We start from the raw sequence: 22,705 nt of genomic DNA, 5'->3' as shown, positions 1-22,705 counted from the left end.
GCATAAAATTTTTTTTTGTCCTTTCATTTCATTTTCGGGTCTGGGGAAGGCCATTTCGGTCTGGGGAAGGCCATTTCGGTCCACGCCCCAGATCAGAAAACTTTTATTGTTCTCTTTCTGTGGGGGAAAAAAAACAAATAAAAACACAATCCCAACCCTTTAAATTTAATTAACTACAACCTCCCACCCTCCTGACTCCCCCCCCCCCCCAAAGACTTGCCAAAAGTCCCTGGTGATCCAGCGGGGGTCCAGGAACGTGGGCCGTCCATTGCTCCTACCATGTGACAGGGGCCGACCAATGTCACCAGTAACCCCTGTGACATACTAAGGTCAAAGGGCCATCGACGCCATTTTGATTACTGGCAGCTGACGGCCCAAGTGCAGGAGATCGCTCCCAGACCCCCGCTAGACCACCAGGGACTTTTGGCAAGTCTTTGAAGGGGGGGGGGTCAGGAGGGTGGGGGGTTGTAGTTAGGTTTTGTTTTTTTTATATTCACTCCATAGGACGCTCAGACATTTTCCCCCCACTTTTGGGGGGAAAAAGAGTGCATCTTATAGAGCGAAAAATAAGGTATTTATGTCGATCCTTTTCTAGAGGTACTATGTGAGGGACCAGTCAGAAAATCCCTGGCTGTTCAGGTTCAAAGAAAAATAATTGTTATTCATAATTTTAATACAACATTTACTAGGATACTTCAAAATGTATCAGGCCCCTAAACTTAGAACTCTCTCTCTCATAGCTAGAAATTCCTTTCTTCGAATTTGTGTTGACTTCACTATTTGTGCATGGACATGTATACTTACCATACTACACCCGTAATTTTGGTCCATTAAGCATTTAAATCTTTTGAAAAGCTATCTCCATAACACCTCAGCACTACCACATCCACTCAGGCTAACCCTGTGGCCACTCGGAGGGTCCTACCAGGCATCACCCAGGCTCACCTGCATCTGTGCTCCTACACTGGCAACCTCCCACTCACTAACTGCATTCCTGCTTGCCTCCAGGCAAATTCCTCACATACAAGCTATCCCTTTGTGGTTTCTAGGGACACCGGAACCCCACACAACCCAAGGGTCACACAGTTCCTAGAAATACAACTTCAGAACAAATACACACAATACTGGGATTATTAATCAGTCCAACAAATAAGTCTATTAACAAAAAGTAAGTACAGTGAATGAAAAAAAGATTTAATCTGCAAACCGGAAGAGATAACTTTTACTGTTTAATCCTTGTTTTAACTAAACACTTCTACTACATATCTAGTGCCTGTGGAGGTCAGGAAAAAGACTGCCCGCATTAGCGGAACAGGGCCTCAGCAAACAAATCTGCTCCTTCTATACTCCCAGTGAGATAAGAAAGTCTACCACTTTCAGGACAAGGTCTCAGTCTGAAGGGTCAATCGGAGCACAAAGTACTAACAATCGCTTTCTCATCAATGGCCCTTTGATAAGTAACAGCTTTCTGGCCAATGGCACTGCAGGATGTAAAGCTTGCAGCTTCCTCAGGGAAGTACCTGAATGTAATCGACTTTGAAGTGCCAAAAAGTGGAATATAAAAATGTAAAATAAAATAAATAAATGTTGGGATGTGTTTGCTGTTCAAGCTTCATTCTGAGCATCCAAAGCCTGTTTGAACTACTGTGCAAAGGTCAAACACCACCTGCAGGCCAGCACAGGTGAAAGGAGCTCTCTGGGGAAGACAGTCACAGGGCAGAACAAACCACAAAGCATGCAAAACCCCTGTTTCATCACAGTATCCTTCTAGGACAGTGCTCCCTCAATGAAAATAGCCAGGTGCTTTGACTATCCTGAAACAGCATTATCCACCTTAGCAGCAAAGCCCCACACTGGTCCATCTCCTCCTTCAGTAGCCTGATCAGCCAAATACATTTGGAATGGCTTCCTTGCAGTGCATTTTGAGAAATTACTATTTACCTGATAATTTCCTTTTCTTTAGTATAGATAGGTGGACTCAGAACAAGAGGGTTATGCACCTCTACCAGCACAGAACACAAGATGCCATACTGGGTCAGACCAAGGGTCCATCAAGCTTAGTAGCCTGTTTCCACCAGTGGCCAATCCAAGTCACAAGTACCTGGCAAGTACCCAAACATTAAATAAATCTCAAGCTACTATTGTTTATTAATTAATAACAGTTTATGAATTTTTCCTCTAGGAACTTACCAAACCTTTTTTAAACCCAGTTACACTAACTGCCAAAACTATATCCTCTGGCAATGAATTCCAGAGCTTAACTATGCGCCGAGTGAAAAAGAATTTTCTTTGATTTGTTTCAAATGAGCTACTTGCTAGATCATTGGGTGCCCCCTAGTCCTTCTAGGAGGCACTCCATGAAGGATGGAGACGAAACAATGCTGACATCACAAGATAAATACCACTGCAGTAACATCAACCCATCAGTATTCTCTGCAAAAGTCAACTGTGGACAGACTAACAAAACTTGATTATTACCAGAACCATTCCAGCACTCTGCCAACAGGAAAACACTGAGCTCAGACAAAGAATGTACTAACATTAGTCTAGGGACTGGACTAACACTTACCAGTAACCCCTGGAACACGCAGCCACACAGGAGGACAATAGCACAACCCGCCGGCAGCCAAGGGCGGGAGACGGAATTACCTGTCTATAACTAAAGAAAAGGAAATTATCAGATAAGGAGTAATTTCTCATTTCTTATTGTTTAGACATGTGGATCCAGAACAACTGGGATAGACCAAGTCTACTCCCGATCAAGGTGGGAGGCTACCCGCGGTCCAATCAAAACCGCACATGTGAAAGTTGCTTCCTCCCGGGCCTGCACATCCAGACAATAATATCTGGAAAAGATATCCAAGTAGGACCCTGTAGCAGCTCGGCAAATGTCGATGGGAGACAACAATCTTGTCTCCGCCCATGATACTGCCTGAGCCCTAATGGAATGAGCCCTAATCTAACTAGGCAACAGCATCCACAAACGCAGCCGTGACTACCTCCTTAATCCAGCGGGATATTGCAGGCCGTGACACGACCTTGCCCTGCTTACTCTCACTGTGGAGAACAAATAGCCAATCCATCTTCCTGAGAGGTTTAAGAAACCTCCAAATACCTCACAATATGCCTCTTGATATCCAAAGGCCATAACAGGCGACATTCCTCCGCATCTCTTTCCATGTCCAGAGACAGCAGGGAAATGAACAGATTCAAGTGAAAATCCGAAACCATTTTTGGCAAAAGGAAGGAACAGTATACAGCTGTATCACTCCCACAGTCACTAAAAGGAACAGCTTCCAGCAAGATTAGGCTGGCAGTTTGGATACTCTATGCACCAAGAAATACCATTTTCGAGGTCAGTAACCGCAAGAAGAGGGCACACATTGGTCGAAAAGTAGGGCTCACTAAAAAATCCAAAACCTGATTAAGACTCCATAAGGGCACCGGTAACCGCAAGGGAGGACAAAGATGTTTCACTCGATTCAAGAAACGGATCACATCTGGATGAGCTGACAAGGGTCCACCATTCACCTTACCCCTGAAACATGTAAGAGCCGCCACCTGTAACTTTAATGAAATAAGGGCAACCCTTTATTCAATCAATCCGGTAAAAATTCCAAAATAAGCGGGATCTTAACCAAATGAAGAAGAACCCCTTGATCTTCACACCAAGCCTCAAACACTTGCCAAACCTGCACATAGGCTAAGGAAGTGGAGAACTTTCTCACTCTTAGCAAGGTGGCAATGACCGCAGTAGAATATCCACGCTTCAGCAACCGAGCCCTCTCAAAGGCCATACCGTAAGACAAAACAGAGTCAGATCTTCGTGAAGAACAGGCCCTCGCCACAGCAGATCCCTGTGCGCTGGAAACCTGATGGGGGGACTCTGCCAGGAGCCTTCGCAGATCTGCATAACATGAGCCAAACTGATGCCACCATAAGCAGCATCCCACTGTGACTCTCAATCTTCCGAATCATCCTGCTGAACATTGGCCATGGGAGGAAGGCATACAGCAGCTTGCCCTCCAGCCACTCCTGCACAAGGACAACGATCCCAGGGGCTTTGGATCTCTCCTGCAACTGAAGAAACAAGGAACCTTTGCCGTGCAAGAAGTCGCCAGCAGGTCCAGAAAAGCCTTGTCTAACAATTCCCATTTTCCTGGGAAAGCTCTTACATTGTCTTTTCCTGCTATGTGTGACACTGAAATCTCCTGAAGATGCACTTCCGCCCATTCCATAAGTTGGGCAATTTCCTGCGACATTTGCTGGCTCTTGGTTCCTCCCTGATGATCGATATAAGCCACTGCCATTGCATTGACCAACATTATTCAGACCGCTCTACCCTGAAAACAATCGCTGAAATGCAAGCATGCCAACCGGACGGCACAGGCTTCCAGTTGATTGATGCTCCAGAGAGATTCTTCTATACTCCAGCACCCTTGCGCTGTCAGCTCCTGATAGTAAGCTCCCCAACCCTGGAGACTCAAATCTGTCGTAAGTACTAGCCAGTCTGGTGATCTTAGCGAAACACCCCTTCTCAGATAATCTGCTTCTAACCACCATTGCAGGTGTGTGCAGACTTCCATCGGCAGGTAAAGCCGAATCGAACAGTCCTGAGATTGTGGGCTCCGATGAAACAGCAGAGTGCGCTGAAGAGGACGCATATGCGCCCTCACCCATGGCACCACTTCCAGGGTCGCTGCCATCAATCCGAGCACCTGTAGATAAGACCACACTGTCGGGCGTATTGTGTTTATCAACAGACGCACCTGCGCCATCAGTTTCTGAATACGACCCTCCGGCATGAACACTCTGCCCTGCTTCGTGTCGAACTGAACATAGATATACTCTAGTGCCTGAAATGGCTGAAGACTGCTCTTGGCCAGGTTCACTACCCAACCTAGCTTCTGCAACAAGGAGTTCCCCTTGCATGACACCCGGAGGCTTTCTTCCAGAGTCTTGGCCCGAATCAGCCAGTCGTCCAAGTACAGGTGGACTAGAATCCCATCTTTTCTCAACACTGTCCCTACCACCACCATAACCTTGGAAAAAGTTCTGGGTGCAGTGACCAAACCAAAACATAGCATTCAAAACTGACAATGAAGCTCCAAAACTGCGAAGCACAGAAATTGTTAATGCTCTAGTCGGATGAGAATATTCAGGTATGCCTCTGATGAATCTAAGGATGTCAGAAACTCCACCAACTGCACTGCCATTATCACGGAGTGCAAAGTTTCCATGCAAAAACAAGTCACCTGTAAATGAAGGTTGACACCCTCAAGATACAGGATGGCACAAAAAGAGCCCTCCTTCTTGGGCACAATGAAATAAACAGAGTATCAGCCCATATTTTCTTAAGACGTGGGCACTGGGATCACTGCCCTCAGACTGAGGAATCTTGACAAGGAACACTCCACTGCCTGCCTCTTCTGCAGGGAGACACCACGAATACGTCCAGAGAAACACTGCGAGACTCCAGCATATATCCATCTCGTATCAAATCCAGGACCCACTGGTCTGACGTGATTTTGACCTACCTTTGATAAAAGAATGAGACACAACCCCTCTCTCCTATTCCCAGGGGTGGGTCAGCACACCTTCACTGGGAGGATCGGAAGGCTCCACCACACAAGCCTGTGCCCGTCTGGGCTTTCTGGGACGAAAGGACTGAGACCTACCCAAACATCGAGCCCTCTTGAAAGCCTCTCCTCTGTAGGGTCGAAAATGTTTGGATTCCCAAGTACAACCTCTCATGATAAAGGAGTGTGGCGTCTGTTTCTTATCCTCCTGTAACCAAGGAAACTTGGACTCGCTCCACTTATTGGCCATTTTCTCCAGCTCGCTCCCAAACAAGAACAAGCCTTTAAAGGGCAATTTCGTAAGGTTAGACTTGGAGGTAGCCACCCCTCTGGCTTAGGTGCGGACCAAATCGCAGCCCGTACCTGCCAAAAAGGCAGCTGCTGGTTGCATCACTGCCCTGGAATTCACACAAGATTCATCGACCTCCTGAGAGAGAAATAAACAAGAGTGAGCCACCAGAGAACAAGCAGCTATCCATTTTTGGAAAACGTAATTGTTCTCTCGCTGCTGGATACAAGCAGTACAGTTCTTACAAAACTTGTCCCCCTTTGAAATTAGCTTCTGGGATGCCCCACTCAAGATCAATCAATTCTGGAATGGTCTCAGGAAGAAACAAGAGGCTTTACGCAAAGAAATCAAAATGTGATCTTTCTTCAGCTCGGACATGGATTCAGCCCCAGGAATTCCCAGCATCTTCACGGTCTGGGAAATCAGAGCCAGTAACTCATCCCTATGAAAGAATCGCAATCTATACGGCTCCAATCCCACAGGAATTTCCCCGTCCTCCAAGGAGTAAGGATCTGTTTCATCATTTGTGCCATCTGGATCCCTATCGGGAAAACTGGCAACCAATCTAGAGTTACTCTGGCTCTTAGCCTCAGCACCAGGCGTGCGGAATTTCACTGCCTGCGAATCTGACCTGGTAAGAGTGGTTGGGGTCGAGGACTACGCCTGAAGAAAAGACTGCAATCCTTGAATTAATTCCACCCAAGAAAAGGCAAAGGGATCCATGCCAAATCCAGGGGGCACCTGTACTGTGCCTACTGAACTACTTTCCCCTGCTGACGAACCAGTTAGAAGAGCTCCAGAGTCAAGCGACCCTTCTGGCATCTCTTTATGCAGGCCCACATCAGACTGGGAAGAACCAGGCTTAGTAAAACCAGATGAAGGCAATTCCCCCTGAGCTTCCAAGCAGCGCTGACATAAGTTAGAGGGAACGCTAGGTTGAGATGCTCGAATATGACAAGCAGCACAAAGGGTAAATCGCTTAGGTTTCTTCATTATAGGCACCATCAGACTGTCAGTATGCTCTAACAGGCGACTCAGAAGTATGCTTTCAGCAGTATCCATGTTGCAAAAAACTAGACATCCAACCTTGTGCCTCTATAAGCACCCAAAAATTGAGCTCCCAGAAAGGCTGCTCAGATTATGCGCATGCGTATAACGCTCAGATAGATGCCCCTATCACTGGATGCCCAACCAAGCATTCAACTAAGCATACAACTAGGTACACAGCTGGACACACAGCCGGATACACTCACACGAACCAACAGAACTGCAGAGGGAAGCCCAATATGCAGGAAAAGCATGCGAAACACAGCAACGGCCTACCACACGGCAAACAAGTAAAATCTGAGACTGGGGCCTAGCCAAAAAAGGCTGCTCAACCTGCCACGCTGCCCATGGCTCCCAAGCTCCTCCGGAGGTGGGAAAATGTCGGATCAGCATGCTGAGCACAGAGATCAAAGGGAAGAGGAATCCCTACAAAAAAAAAAAACCTTCTCTTTTTTTTTTCTTTACCTGAGCTCAGATTGTCCTGAATGAGTAGAGTCGGTCTCTTGCTGCAAGGGGGGGAAGGCATTTACCTGCACCTGCAGGAGGGGGCAAAATATAGTGGGGGAAGCACATTCTCACAATATCTGGCCCTAGGAAAATTCAGTGGCAGTTTTTCCACAATTTATATTTTAATTGCAGAAAAAACCAAAATAAAAAAAATCACAGGAAAAGGCTCAATAATGCATGATGGCAGCCCAGTTTACCCGAGGCCGCCATCATCTTCAAGGGCAAGGCGGCCCAGAAACATCTTACACAATGAGTCAAAACACTTCCCCAGGGACTGAGTAGATCCCACCTGCCTGTTGAGGTGGCCCAAAAGTTGCATGGCAACACCCCGCCCCCTTACAAACCCCTCCTTGTCATTCAAAATTACCCTGCCCAAACCAAAGATCCCCCTGTATCCAACCCCCTCAATATAAACCAAACTTCCTTGCTAGTCTAGTGGTCCCCATCCCTCACTTACATAGAAAATAGATCCTGGTAGTCTAGGAGGTCCCCCCCAAATCCCTCCCCTTACCTAAGAAATTAATCTGTGCTGTTCGAGCAGCGGCCTAGAGCGCACCCTAGCTCCAGGCTGGTCAATGCCATTTTCCAAAATGACTTTTTTATGCATTATAGCCTTAATACGGCTTAATAAATATCCCTATAAATTTGTATCTGAGGCAATGGAGGGTGAAATGACTTGCCCAAGGAGCAACAGCAGGATTTGAGACCCAGCTTCCCTGGTTCAAAGATCACTGCTCTAACCATTAGGCTACTCCTCCACTCCATTCCCCATAAATCAGACAGAATGACCATGACACTCTTCTAGCCCTCCAAATTCTTCTCCATTACTTAAAGGGCCTATCAAAAATGATGGGCAAAAAACCGGTTTGGACCATTCACTCACTGTCTCAGGCTCCTGACAGGCTGTGTCCCAGATACTCTCTCCCACAGACTCACAGTCCATCTCACTCCTGTTCTTTTTATGCTATAGAGCTGTGGAAGGAAGGCATTGTGTCACTTTTTTGGGCGATTCCAGCATTTACTGCACAATAGACGGAGTCAGCACGTGCGTCCTCCCAGCCATTCTGATCTATGGGAAATACATATAATAGCTAAATAGCTAAACCTTTAAACCTCAGTATCTCCACAAATATCCAAGACCCCGGTCCAGTCTGTACTACAGAATCGTTAGGGCTGCTGAGGGAATCCAACTCTATCTCCAAGGTTACGGCAAAGAGGTAAATTCTAGCATGACTGACAGAATGAACAATCACACGATAGGTAATTACTCATAGTGGATGAGGGAACAAGGAGCTCTTGTAACAAAATCTAATATTGGCTGTTTCAGGACATCTTGACCCTGGACGCACACTTCTTCCTGCCACCAAATGGATCTTTCCCTTAAGAAAGTGACCCAGGATAACCCAGCAATACACTGCTTTCAGTTTTAAGACCCAAAATATCAGTCTATGGTCCTCTAGTAGCCCCACCTGGTCCTGCAGGATACCCCGGTATGAGAGTAGCTACAATCAGATTTCAGGTATGGGACAAGCACAGATATAGTCCCCTCTAAGAGGGAAATTCAGCTAGGCCTCACCTACACAACAGAAACTAGCAGCAATCCCAGGTGCATGAGGATACTGCTTCTGCAAAGCAGCAGCCCAATGTGAAGACTAAGGGAATGGAACTAACCAGTCTCGTCTTCAGGCTGGCGCAGAGCTTGGTACAGTAACAAAAAAAGAGGGATCCTTCATTATTACTGAACCAAGTACGTCTACACTTCTACTCTGCCCACTCTTCTCTCCTCATCCATGTGTATCCCCCCTCCCCCCCCAACCTTCTCTCCTCTCCCCTCTTTCTCTGCAGCATCTACAGGAGACAGAGCATATGTTTCTGTGCAGTTGTTCTTTCGCACTTCCCATGGCTGATTGATTCTTTGGAGCAGAATGAGCCAATCAGCTACAGGAGACAAAGAAGCAGCAGCAGCTCAGACTTACCGTAACTGCTTTTACAGTACTGCTGCCTTTCTGTCTGACACCAACTCTTCCCACCCATATAAAGCCAGGGCCAGGAGAGGTAGATGAAGTGCAGGGAGGCAAAATTATAATTCCTCCTGCCACCAGCAGTTCTGCAGAGTCAGGCTCTGTCATTTCTCTTTCATCTGACAGCCCCGAGGACAGCTGGCTCCGACACGCTCCTATTCCATCATCCTCCCACTGGTGGCCCCATAGAGAAGCAGCTCACACACCTCCTCCCTCTACCTCAGATCTCGAGCAGTTTGCCCCGTACGGGCAGGTAGTTCAACTACCATGGGAAGCCTCCAACTGCAAGGGTCCAGGGCGGCTGATCTGGCCTGAAGACAGGAAGGAAAGAACTCTTCCTAAGAAGAGTGGCACCGGTCTGCCTAGCCAGCATGTGATACTACACTCTACATGGTACAGACTAGCAGAGATGCAACAGAAGAAGGAGTCACGCAAGGTTTGGAATTTAACACCAAAGGGTGGCGATTGTAGAAATTTTCATTTCCACTCTTGCCAACCCCACCTATTTACCTATAAAGGCACTAAGGCAATGAAGCAAGGCTGAGCACCCCTTTTGGGACTTTTAATGTAATGGACATAAATGGAATTCAGAACACTACACTTGTCACGTTCTGGTTATGAGAAAAGTCACCTTGTAAAACCAGGGCCATGAAGTTGCTTAAATGCAGATGCTCACTAACTCGGCTTATATCTGCTCAGCTTACCAATTCAAAAACAAATAAATAATCAGGATCAGTTACAGAAGGATAAAAATGTAACAGAAATTGAAAATGTGTTTTTCCCCAATAGGAAGAGATTCCAGCCCAAGTTATAAGACATCAAAACTTTAGTAGTCCATTAACATTTTGTTTGTTTGGGGGGGGGGTTTGTTTTTGGTTTTTTTAAATAAATACCAGGTCAAACCAAGTAAACATGAAAGCTAACACCTGGAAATGAAAAATGGCATACATAACCATTAAAATCCCCTTTGCATACTGTGAGACAATTAAAAGGACCACTATAGGACAAGCGTCAGGTCATGAATTAGACTACCATTCGGAACTTCTAACCCAATGCAGTCTAGTACTTCTAGTCTGGGTTTAGAATAGAGCTTTGTGAATTTAAATCTCACAGTGTCAGATGAAAAGCAAAAAGTTTATAACGCATATTTTGTTATAACCATGCCTTAACATTTAAAACGGCTTTATTAAATTATAAAATGTGGGCATAATATCTGTTAGTCTGAACATAGAAAATATATTTATTGATCAGGCCCCATTTTCTTTTTGGTTCAATGGAAGGTTACTTTTAATTGCTTTGTCCACTTAATGGGCTTCACAATTTATTGTATATTATCCTGTAAAAATATACATATATTTCTATATCTATCACACTTTGTTATAAAAAAACAAAACAAAACGGTATAACTCCAATCACAATCTGACCAAGAACTAATCCTGGCCTGATCCTGCATAGTCCCCATCCCACTACAATATACATTGTAGTGGAAGCACCATTCACAGTAACATATTCAAACTTCCATCTCTGCTTTCAGCTCAGCTAGTAACAGGTGGCAGTCAAACAGTGATAGGACAAGAAATTCTTCCTAACTTTAAGGGCTCAAGAAATAGTTAAAAAGCTACAGTTTTATATCACCTTACAGCCACAGAACTGACGACTTGTTAAAGAAGTAATTTAATTTACTAAAGCAAGAACAGTGGTTTCCATACTTTCCCATTTAAAACCTATCTACGACGTATACCAAAATTAGCAGTCCCACAACATAAAATAACCTCGAAACCCAAAATTCTTTTTTCCCCCTCCACAACCTTAGTGCTGTTGATGTGATGCAGTACATGTACAGGCAATTCACACACTACTGAGCCTGACTTGCTCCTGTGGATTTTCCTGGCCAAAGTGACCAAACTGAGGCTTCTATTGTGATTTTTTGGTGATCATCTGCAAATTCCAGCATTTCAAGCCATAAATTATATAGAAACAGAAAATCCAATGGTAGGTAAGGGCCATAAGGCCCATCTAGTCTGCCCAATGTCATGCCTGGTGCAATGCCACAGACATCAGATGATCTCAGAGTTTAGATGGTATCAGTCTTAATTTTCTAAAACACTGAAAGAGTACTAAAGATACACTTACTAGAAACTAAGAATACAATTGTATAACTGGCAAGGATTTTCACTTGACTGGTTCCAGTTTTCTCATTATTACATCCAGTTAACCATTCTTCATTGACATTTTGTTTTCTGTTCATCTTTGTTATCTGTTTTAGTATCCATTTAATGTTTTATATTTATCTAGGATATATTTTGGATACACTGGAAATAACAAAAAAAATCGATTTGCATAATGGTATGATATGCAAATTATGATTAAGAAAGAAAACAAGAGATGGATATTTGCACGCGTCAATGCAACACATCAACACACAAACATGCTATAATGGGCATTAATCCACTTTACTGAGTATACTTCAGAAGCCTAGTTTGCTCCTCAGTGTCCATCTGTCCTCACTATCTCTCTGACAATTAGATTGTAAGCTCCACAGAGAAGGGATGGGCTCTCCTATGTGTCTGTATTGTGCTACATACACCTTGCAGCACTATATACATATTTAGCAGTAGTAATGCATCCTAATGCAAAACTTTTAACTGGAGCTAATCAGAAGCAAATATATGCTAACCACTGCATTTAAAATTACTGTAAGTTAGCAATACAATTTGTGTTAACAGTGATGTAAATGAAGATCCATTAACAAAAAATATTAACTACAAGTCTTGGAAGCATAGTTAATTTTTTGCATTAATGCAGACATTACTGATCAGAAAAACTTGCTTTTAATGTAGGACGAGCTAAAGGCTTTACTCCTTTTAGTATTTTGTGTGTTAATTGTATTCATTACACGTGTTAAAATGGTGCATTAATCTGGGTTAACAGCCAATTGTAAAGCACTGTGGTATATACACCCCTAAATTTCCAAAGTAGATATATCTTTGTTAAATCAGTGGTACAGAGATATTCAGTGAGCCTCAACTGAAAGCGACATTAAATAACTCTTAAAATGTTTGATGCACTATTTTACCAAGTCTGCTGCACAAAAAGCCACATAAAGCATACTGAAAAGCCAAGCTCAGGTTGAGTATCCATCCATGTAAATGGACTGACAGCTACAATCCCATCACAGTGATCTCCTGATTAAACAGTTTCTTCTGCCTCCCAACTACGCAAAACAGTTTCATCCGACAAAATCAGTGTTTTATGATATACAGAGTTTGAACACCGCCAGGTTTATTAGATATTAGTTTGCAGACTGTCTAGTTAGGTATTCACTTTATGCAGTAATTTAAAGCTAATTTTTTTAATGTATTTATATTTAGCTCAAGGCAAGTTACATTCAGATATTTTCCTTGTCCCCAGAGCGCTTACAATCTAAATTTCTACCTGAAGCCCAAGATCACAAGGAGCATCTGTGAGATTTGAACTCTGGCTTCCCTGGAACTCAGCCTAGTACTCTAATCATTAGGCTACCTCTCCTTAAACTTATGTAAATTCCTTTTCAACCCAGTAAGGCTTTTCCTGTTGAACTCTACATCCCAACTTAATTGGTTAAAAATGTGTATGTAAGCTACTTTTTTGTTAATTAGTATTTAAAATGCTATTTTTCTGTTCATATCCAAGTTTCTCATGCCTGTCTCTATCATTTTCATACAGTATGCATTTTATGCCAGATATAAATAGTGTGCTTAAGTAAGCTTCATCATTTGCCTGTCTTTTGTTTCGCTTCAGTGAAATGAATTTAAATTTTCCCTCTTCTCTTGGTTAGGCCCTCTCTCATCTGCAGCTGCATGAGAAAAGCTGAGGGCTGTGCACAGACCAATTAACACACCATATTCACTTTCTATACTGTTTTCACGTTCACTACACTTTCAACTGAACCTCTCAATTATTCATATTGTAACCGTTCTAAAAAGTTGCTTTAAGGTTTGTTTGTTTTTTGTTTGTTTTATTAGCTGCATTCTCCACTGATCTTGTCCATTGAGCCTCTTAAGCCAGGCAGGTGAAATAAAGTTTCCTCCAGCCATTCAGAATCTTAAAATTAGGTTTTTAAATAAAGCAACAACATTCAGTAAGCAATTTGCATAAAACGACTCAGTCATGACCAGAGAACCGCTGAGTGTAAAGACACATCACATTGCTCTAAGCAAAGTCCTTTCAAGACATCTCAGCAAACATCAGCCACCAATGGGCAGGTAATGCTAATCTGACCTTAAGAGACAGCAGTTCATCAGCAGTGAATCCGGTAACCTGGTCTCATTTCACACCTTGGCCAATTTTAGAGGGAACCAAACAAGTAGGCCAACTGCCTGGAGCCTCACCAACAGAAAATGGCCTCTTTGGCAAAACTGAGCAATAACTCGGAGGCAGAGTTTTAGGGTGCCTAGCATCGACTTGGCTCACTCTCTAGTTTCTGCCCTAGGCCTCAGTGTATCTAATACTGGTCCTGGCTTACGTCCTCTGACTGTCTTAACTGGTAGGGAAGAGCTATGCCACAGAGCAACTCACCATTACAGCTCCGAGTGCTGCAGAACAGCAGATTTTCAGACTGAAAAGCACTGTAATTACTGAATGACATTTCATAAAGATCTTTCACCATACACAAATTGAAAGAAAACCCTTTCCTAATTGTGGCAAGAGTTACCAATTGGTGCTATTTGGCTGGCAGGACCCTTAAGCAATATAAATTGCTGCCAATTCATCCACTACCTGTCTCCCATCCCTCCTCAGCACCCCCCACCACCCCAACAATTCTACTACCTCCCACCCCTATCCTCCTTCAGCTCATTGCTCCTAAAACAGAGGATGAGCCGGATCATGGGGGTAGCAGCAGGATATGAGTGAGCATGGAAACAGACCTATTGCATGCTCACGGTCCTCATGATGACCTTGCCTCTTCCTCCCTCTCCTCCTCCTGTTTGAGGACTGTGAGCATATGCTAACTCACTCCCAAAAGACACAGACAATCTGCTGCTCCTAATGCTACCGGGCCCGGGCCCAGGACCAGCCATAAGCTTCCCCTGCGTCAGGAGCGGAGATGGAATGAGGGGAAGATGGGAATGAAGGTCCACAGGAGGAGATGTGTAAGTGCCCACAAGGAGGGAAGGGGGAATTGGCGACCCCAAAATGTGGTCCACTGAAAGCTGGCTCTAGTTCAGCTTGTATAAGTGTAAAGTACAAGTAAGCACCCCTGATTTTCTCTTTTTCCTCTGTACTTGTACCCACATCTCTTCTCTACACAATTGCGATCTTTTGCACTTCCATAAAACGGCATTTATTCTGTGCACATATGTAAAATACAATGGAAGAGAGAGACAAACATTACAAGCGTTAAAATACTTTATATGGGCCTTTATTAAATTTCCATTCCCACAATAAACACATTCATGTAATTTAACAGTGAAAAACTTTGAGAGGCAGGGTGAGCTAGCAAGCACTGCCTTCAGAATAGCAATTGATTCAACATAAACAAAAATGCTTCTGTCTAGTTTACAGCACTAAATTGTAACACTTAGCCCTTGCAAGAGGCTAAATATATTTAAAAAAAAATTGTGATTCCAGGCTTCAGAATCCCTCTAACCTCCTCTGCAACCGAAGGATAACCAGGGAACCTGCATACCCTTAGCCATTCTCCAAACTGGAAGCATACAAAAGAATGAACATCCAAAAGAACAAAACTAGAAACATACTCCAGCATCCCTCCTTTTATATACACAACAGCAGTGAAGTTTGGTTTGCTGAACTGCTGTTCTGATGAAACTCAGAATCCAAATAGTTAACACTGGCCATATATTTAGGAAGAGTGAGACCTCAGGGAAAGTATAAAGCAGAAGATCAGAGCAGGTAGAGATGAGATTGTGATTTTCTTGGAAGACAGTGGATGATTAGCTAAGAAAGACAAGGCTAGAGCTTAAAGGACTGTTCTGAGCTTCCTAGGCTAAGTGTTGATGAGGCATATAAATTCCAGAGACTTCAGGCTCCAAAACTACTACAAATTTCAACCCCCTGGAAGGAAGGATCAAAAGAAACACTAGAAATTTGTTCTGCATTTTTTAAATTCTTCTTCAGGCCACAGTACCCAAAAATTAACTGAACAAGAATGTTAGAAAAATACCTAGACACCCTTGTGGGCTGCCCCTCTTACAATACTCTTCCTAAATGGAAATGCAGATACCTGAAGAGAAAAGATTTATTTCCATAGATTCAGTATCAAGGAGGTACTCCTTAGAACTTAGGTCAGATGTTTCTACGGAAAACATGCTTATCCAGCCTAATATTACTCCGTTGCCTCAGGTACAAAATTAGATTGTAAACCCTGTGGGGATAGGGAAATACCTATAATACCTGAATATAATCCTCTTTGATGTACACTTTGAAGTGCTGAAAATCAGAATATAAAAATCTAAATAAAATAAATATATTCATTTAGTTATAAATGTCATTTCGTAGAACAGAGCTGGTGACCCTACAAGATTTTCAGGTATTAACAAAGGAGGCCCTATACATGCAGATTTCTCTCAAGCTAATTCATCGTGGCTATCCTGAAAACTCAGTTGGCTCTGGAGTACCCAAGACAGGTTTGAGAAGCCCTGTTGTATAAATTAGACATCTGGGCTGTATACATGTGTGCGTGCCTTTAGATTTGTGTACTAAGCACATAAAACATGACAGAATGCAGAATCCTCTTTGGCACAGCACAGAGAAAATGGCCCGTGAAGATCATGCTGTGCACCTACTGTCTAGCAGCTCAGAGTCTTAATGGTGATCCTCTGTACAATGTATGCAAAACTTAAGGCAAAATTGTGTAAACTAGCCAGATACAACCTGGAAATCAAGGTTGTACTTCATAAAAATCTCAGTTTTACAATATAAGGTGTCATTTTCAAATGAAAATCTATATGCAACACTTTTCCAAAATCTTTAAATCCTCTGCCCTAGAAAAAAATATGACAACAACCGATGTTTATCAACACTATTTATTTATTTAGATTTTATAATTCCGCTTTTTGGCACTTCAAAGTGTACCTCAAAGCAGATTACCTACTATGATCCTTATTCAATAAAGATTTATTTCCATAGATTCAGAATAGGAAAAAGTCCTTTCTGAATAAGGTTCTATAACAGCTAAAAGCATTTCAAACTTGGAATCCTTTACAGTTAAGATTTTTCTGCTTGTTTTTAACAAATATATTGGTCTTTTAAAGGTGGGAACTGCAATAGCCTTGATTCTACTGAAAAAAATAATGAAAATAATTATATATGATAACAGTGTCAGGCTAATTAATTTGAGAAAGATTTCATAAAAAAAATCTACAACTAATAATTTGAATTTATGTATCTCATTTCTAATTAGAACAAACAGGTGTCTAAGTTTCATGACAACTTGCAAGAGGAATAGGGAAGAAACAGTAAATGTTATTATAACAATCACCCAGTTAAAGTTGAGCAATTTGAAGGCCATCTCATTTTCTGGAGACAGTCGTGTCCAATCTTAAGAACCAAGCACTAAGCATGGATTTCAATTTAAATTCCTGGAGTTCTCTTGACTATGCCTCTAACCACTTGATTGTGGCATTCGGAGGGTATTAAAGATATCAGGTGCCTTTCTTCTTTAGAAATCTTTTCTCTAAACTTATTTCTGAAATCATATTATATTATAAAAAAATATTTACATCATAAAAATGCTGGTACTTCACCATCAAGTGCAGCTCAAAAAAAGAGAAGCAAAAATAAACAAACAGAACACACTACATCACTGTCTAATGTATGAAAACCACTATAGGAAAAAACCCAAATAGGATAAAATCCAACTTACAGCTGTTTGCGATAACAGTACAGTAGTTTCCTTTAGGAATAGGACTTCCCTTTGAAATCAACCTCCATAGTTTCTGGTCAGTATACTAAACATTTAAAACTGCTGCCTTAACCCTGACATTTCTGAGACAGTTCTGTGGCTTCCGGTCCCCTACCCCACCTCCAGGTCAAAAGTTATAAACCTAATCTCCTCTTACTAAAACTGAGAATCAACATTTAGTATCTTCTGGTAATTACCTGACACTAACTGAACAATATAATACATTTATATTTAAACATGCCAAAGTGGAACAATTTAAAATACACATTTCCAAGCAATTTATTGAATGTTTTCCAGTGAAGCCTATCCAGAATGTTTCCTTCCACTGCATGCAGATTTTGAATATTAATAATGAGATTTATTTAGGTATTTCATAGAATTCTTAAATATCAGTTCTTGGAAAGAGCACTGTAATCTCAGAATTACACATGCAAATCTATTTCCATGCCAGGAAAGCAGAAATCTGTACACTTAAGTGAAAATCACTGTGCAAAGTTTATAAAGCATAAATGCAATAACACATTAAAAATGCTTCTACCACCCAATCAGCAGAGACACTCAGGAGGCGTGGCCTGACAATGGAAGCCTACGCAAGTGAAGCAAAAATAACATTTTATAGTTTTAATTATATTATTTGCAAGCTTTGTTACTCTCGATAGGTGGTTTTATCATGATAAACTTTTTACATTAGATGCCCTCTGTCAGCATGGATATTTATCTGGGGGTAGAACCTGCTGTTGAATGGTTGCTTAATTAGAACACTAAGTCCATGCCAACCAACAAGTAGATTTGATGGGCAGCTATCTCACAGTAAATGCATGCTAGAAGCATTTTAGTTAATATCATAAGGGCATGAACTAGAAAAGTTACTCAATGTTTCACTATGTTTATAACATGTGTATCTACCAATATAAATTTCTTTCTCTCTCAGGCTCAGGCCATGATTCTGGTTTCAGGTTGTCATCTGGATCCTAGAGCTCTCAATGACAGCACTATTTAATTACAAAATCTATGGTACATGCCAACAAATTAAAATGGGTTCCCTGCTGGAATATATCCATTAGTAGATGACATCTTCACTGTGTTTCTGTGAATCTGTATTCTATGTGCACTAAAAGCAATAGCTCCCTCTCAGGCTATAGGAGAGGCTCATGCTCTCTGCCACTTACATTAGAATGAATAACTCAGGCTGAAGACAATTTGCTAGAATAGATGTCAACAGCAAGGACTAGGATGACCACTGAGAAATAAAAGCCACAGATTTCCTAATATCATGGGCAGGAGTTTACTCCTACCTCCCAATAACATCCTTCCATACCTCCAAAGAGATCTTTTTATTTTAAAACCATTCAAATCTCTAAAGTCATTTAAACATACTGGCTTCTTATTCTATCTGCATCAATTCAATTTAGAAATCCAAATCAGAAGCAAGCCCTGGCTATCAGAAACTTAAAATGTAGCCAATTTCTTAAGGTAAAGCCATCAAGTGTACTGACGGGCCTAAAAAGGTAGGTGCCAAGCCTGACTGCGTAATGGTTATAGTCGTTTAGCTTCCTAACAAAAGAGGATGAGAAAAGAAGTTTAACAGTAAAGCAAAATAAACAGAACAACATAAAATAAACTGCTTTTCATTTGAGCCTAATATGAGATCTCTCATAAGTACTAGAGCAAACATGCATTTACTATAAGTGGGATAAAAAGATATAACAGGCACAGACAAAAAGACAGAGTGTTACAATTACAAACTTTTAATTGGGCTTCCCTCTCCCTAGAGTTCCAGTTGCCATTTATTTTAGGAAGGGGGGGGGGGGGGCGCCCAACTTCTTAAAGCCATTTTGAGGGTCACTTGCAGAAGTGGTAGTTAAGGAGGCCTTAACCTCTTTCAGAAATGCTCTGAATTGGGTTAACTTTTGATGCTTTGATTGAACAAAGAATTCATATGAAGAGGGAGCAGAGGCCGTTTTGTTTTGGGGATGTGGGAAGTAAAGGGGAGGAGGGATGTACTGAGGAGGGGGGGGGAGACTAAAAGTTGCCCCTTGCAGTCTGGCCACAGAGCAGGAGAGGGTCCGGGTGGATGCCGGCCTGCCAGTCGCAGCCATAGCAGCCGGCGGCGGGCGCCCGAGACTGGAGCGAGAGAGACGCGCACACACACGCACACACAGAGACAGACAGAAAAGAAAATGGCGCAGAGACTGAGTCCCCACAGCCGAGCTGCCGACTACTTCCCGGGCCCGGGCCACGGCCAGGGCTAGGCCTTCCTCACAGCGGCGGCAAGGACGGGCTCCGGGAGCAGCCACACTCTGCCGCGCGGCGGGGAGGGCGGACGGGCCGTCAGCTCGGACCGGGGCCCGGCCCGGTCCTCGGGAGAGTCGGCGTGGAACAATGGGGCGGGCGAGCGAGGGGGACAGGGATTCATTCAGGGCGCTGGGACGCCATGTCAGGAGCAGCGACGAGAGGCGAGCGCCGGGCCCCGGCCTCCCACCCCTCGCCCCGGCCACGCAAAACTACTCACCGTTAGCTCGGAAATCCGCGTTAATCTGCGAGGGGAGAAAAATACAAAAAAAAAAAAAGATCAACCTGAGACACAGCCCGAGGAGAAAGAAACGAGAGGCTGAATTCTGCCTGGATTTCTTTTTCATGAGGTGTTCTGGATGAAAGAAAACCGGCAGGGAAGGAGTAAAGCGATCCGCTTTCTGGGGTTATTTAGACATAGCCCCGTCAGTATTTTTCTTAACATTTACATGAACGACTCGCCATTAAAATGACTTTTTTTCCCCCCAGCCTAACCCTTACCTTAAACTTTCCAGTACAATATTTTGCAATCTGATCCCCGGCCCTCGCTAAATTTAAATAAAAATAAGGTAGACTTCAGGCTTTCCCCATACTTTTCACCACTAACAAAAAATAATAATTGTATAATCTTCATGCAGATTAAAAAAAAAAAAATCCTAGCTAATAAATACCAGCGTGAGACTGGGGAAAGCCTACCTGGGAATCGTTGTGCAGCTGATCCCCGCTCATTTTGGTTGATGTGCAGTTGATATTTAAAAAATATTATTCAGGATTTGTCTAAAATGATGGTGATTTTTTTTTGTTTTGTTTTTTGAAGGAAAGGTGCCCGCCTGCCAGCGCTGAAAGGCAGAATAAGGGGACAGAACAGTTGTGTAACAGACTAAGTCCTAATTTCGCCTCACTGCGCCTGCGCGCTACTTTAAATGACTACATTTGCATGCGGGGCCCCGCCCCCTCTCTTCTACTGTCTTGCGTTTTGCCGGGTCGTAGGCATGTTTCCTGAGAGCCATGTGGCACAGAAGGAAACCAGCTCTCTTGTACAGTTGCTCCGTAGTACAGCTTGGGGTTGTCTTTTTTTTTTTTCTCCTTTCCGATTTAATTGCTGGATTTTCCACTGATCCCATTCAATACATAGAGTGCAAAGAGGTTCTATATTAAATACATTAGCAAAACAGAGGAAGACAGCCTTTTTTTGTTTTCAACTATTAAAAATTTAGAAAGATGGTAAAAACTCATTTATTTCCTTCTGTAGAGATCTGAGTTGAGAGTGGCAAGGTAAAGGGAAGAGACGGAGAAGAGGGTTGGGAGCAGTAGGTAAATATGGATACATAGATATTTTGAGGTTTTTTTTATTAATTTTTGTTTTATTATTAATTTTGATTGTGATGTTTTGTTTTTATGTAATTATGTATGTAGTTTACTGATTGGGTGGTATACATGTTTTAAAAAATAAAATAAATACATTGTATTTGTGATAACTTTGCATTCAAATTTGTCCAAATAGTGGTATATAGTAAAAATGTTTATAGCCTATGTATTGCCATCATATAAAATCTTTTTCTTTGTCTTCATTATTTTTCATAGCCATTAAATAAACTTCAGGAAAACATAAGACTGTTTTGTGGGTTATGTTGCCACCTCTCACTTATACTCACTCTCAGGCCAATGCAATATCGGTGCCCGTTAAACAGACGCTCATGCTTGAGCACCCACTCTCAATGCGCGCTGATCCACCTCTCCCAGGCTCCCGATTTAATATTTAAATGGGCTGCCGTGGTAAAAAGGTGGCACTAGGGAAAACTGTGTGTCCCTAGTGCTTCCTCGATTTCAGGCACCCAGGAAAGGTGGCTGTCAGTGCGAGTTAGGAAAACGGACGCTCAATTTGACAAGCGTCCGTTTTCCTAATCTGACCGCTGGCGACATTTTTTTTTTTCTGGTTCTCCTTTTTTTGGTTCCTCCAACTTAATATCGCCACGATATTAAAAGTCGGAGGAACTACAGAAAAGCAGTATTTTCTGATTTTCTGTTAACTTTTGAGGCTCCTCAAGAATTAACGCCTGCTCCGAGGCATGCGTTAATTTTTGAGAGTAAAAATGTGCGCGAGTGCATTTTTTTTTTCTTTTGCACTGGGGGTAATAGCTAATAGCCTCATCAACATGAATTTACATGTGATAACATGTGATTAGCTACACGCTGGTTTGGACGTGCATTTTAGACATGCTAATCCCCTTATTGCATGAGGGATTTTGGGCGCGTGTAAAGCCGTGTGCTCAGCAGAGCACACTACATTGCATTGGCCTGTTTATGTAGTGGAAGAAGTAGGTGGTTGCTTAGAGTGTCACAATTTAGGGGGCACAGCAACACCTATACTCCACTGCCCTCTGTCTCCCCTTCTCTTTTTCAAACTCTGTGACTCTCTCTCTCTCCCTCTGCTCCTGTGCTGTATGACTCTTTCTCCTTCCTTCCCTAATCACACCTCCTCTCCCATGCTCTGGAAGGCAGGCTGTGAGAACTGCACGTATCTCTTGGTCACAGGGCATTAGTTAATGCTTCTGGTTCTGGAATGGCATTTCCTGCCCATCACAGGATGGAGCAGGAGCAGGCATGGTGGCTCAGACTGAAAGGAACAAGAAAATGGAAACAGGAACCTTGGCAGGTGCAGGAAAGAGAAGTAGCGGCATCCTCATGCCTTTCCCCTTGCTTAGCAGTATTTCCAGGGCTGACTGAGGAGCCCTACCCACTGGCCCGAGCACAAAGCCACTGGTGGCACTGGGACATGCACTGCGGGGCGGCCTTCTTCCCACGAGACACTTATCAGCAGTTACCGACCGCCTCAGGCCAAAAGGCTGGATTAGCACTGGGGATGGGGGAAGGAGAGGGTGAGGAGTGAGAGAAGAGCCAAAGAGCCTCAGAGGAAAGTACACTGATGGGGCCCCGAGCTCTTTCCTGCCCCGGTGCTTGCAAACTTTGCTACTGAGACTCAAATATGGCTGCACAAAATCACAAGAGGGAATCCTAGGCATTAGATGGGGAACCCTGTGAGAGACAGTGAGGGATGCAATGCTGG

General features: G+C 43.0%; 1 protein-coding gene across 1 annotated transcript in view; it reads right to left on the bottom strand.

The window, feature by feature from the left end:
- Positions 1–20,531, bottom strand: part of TOP1 (DNA topoisomerase I) — a 349,577-nt gene extending 329,046 nt beyond the window's left edge. The window contains exon 1 of the mRNA XM_029612494.1: positions 20,335–20,531. Coding sequence (XP_029468354.1) covers positions 20,335–20,367 — 33 coding nt within the window. The 5' untranslated portion in view covers positions 20,368–20,531. The remainder of the gene's footprint in view (positions 1–20,334) is intronic.
- Between the last annotated feature and the right edge of the window lie 2,174 nt (positions 20,532–22,705).

Source organism: Rhinatrema bivittatum, chromosome 8 (genome assembly GCF_901001135.1).
Source record: "Rhinatrema bivittatum chromosome 8, aRhiBiv1.1, whole genome shotgun sequence".
Taxonomy (NCBI): Eukaryota; Metazoa; Chordata; class Amphibia; order Gymnophiona; family Rhinatrematidae; genus Rhinatrema; species Rhinatrema bivittatum.
This window is presented reverse-complemented; position numbering and strand designations above follow the sequence as displayed.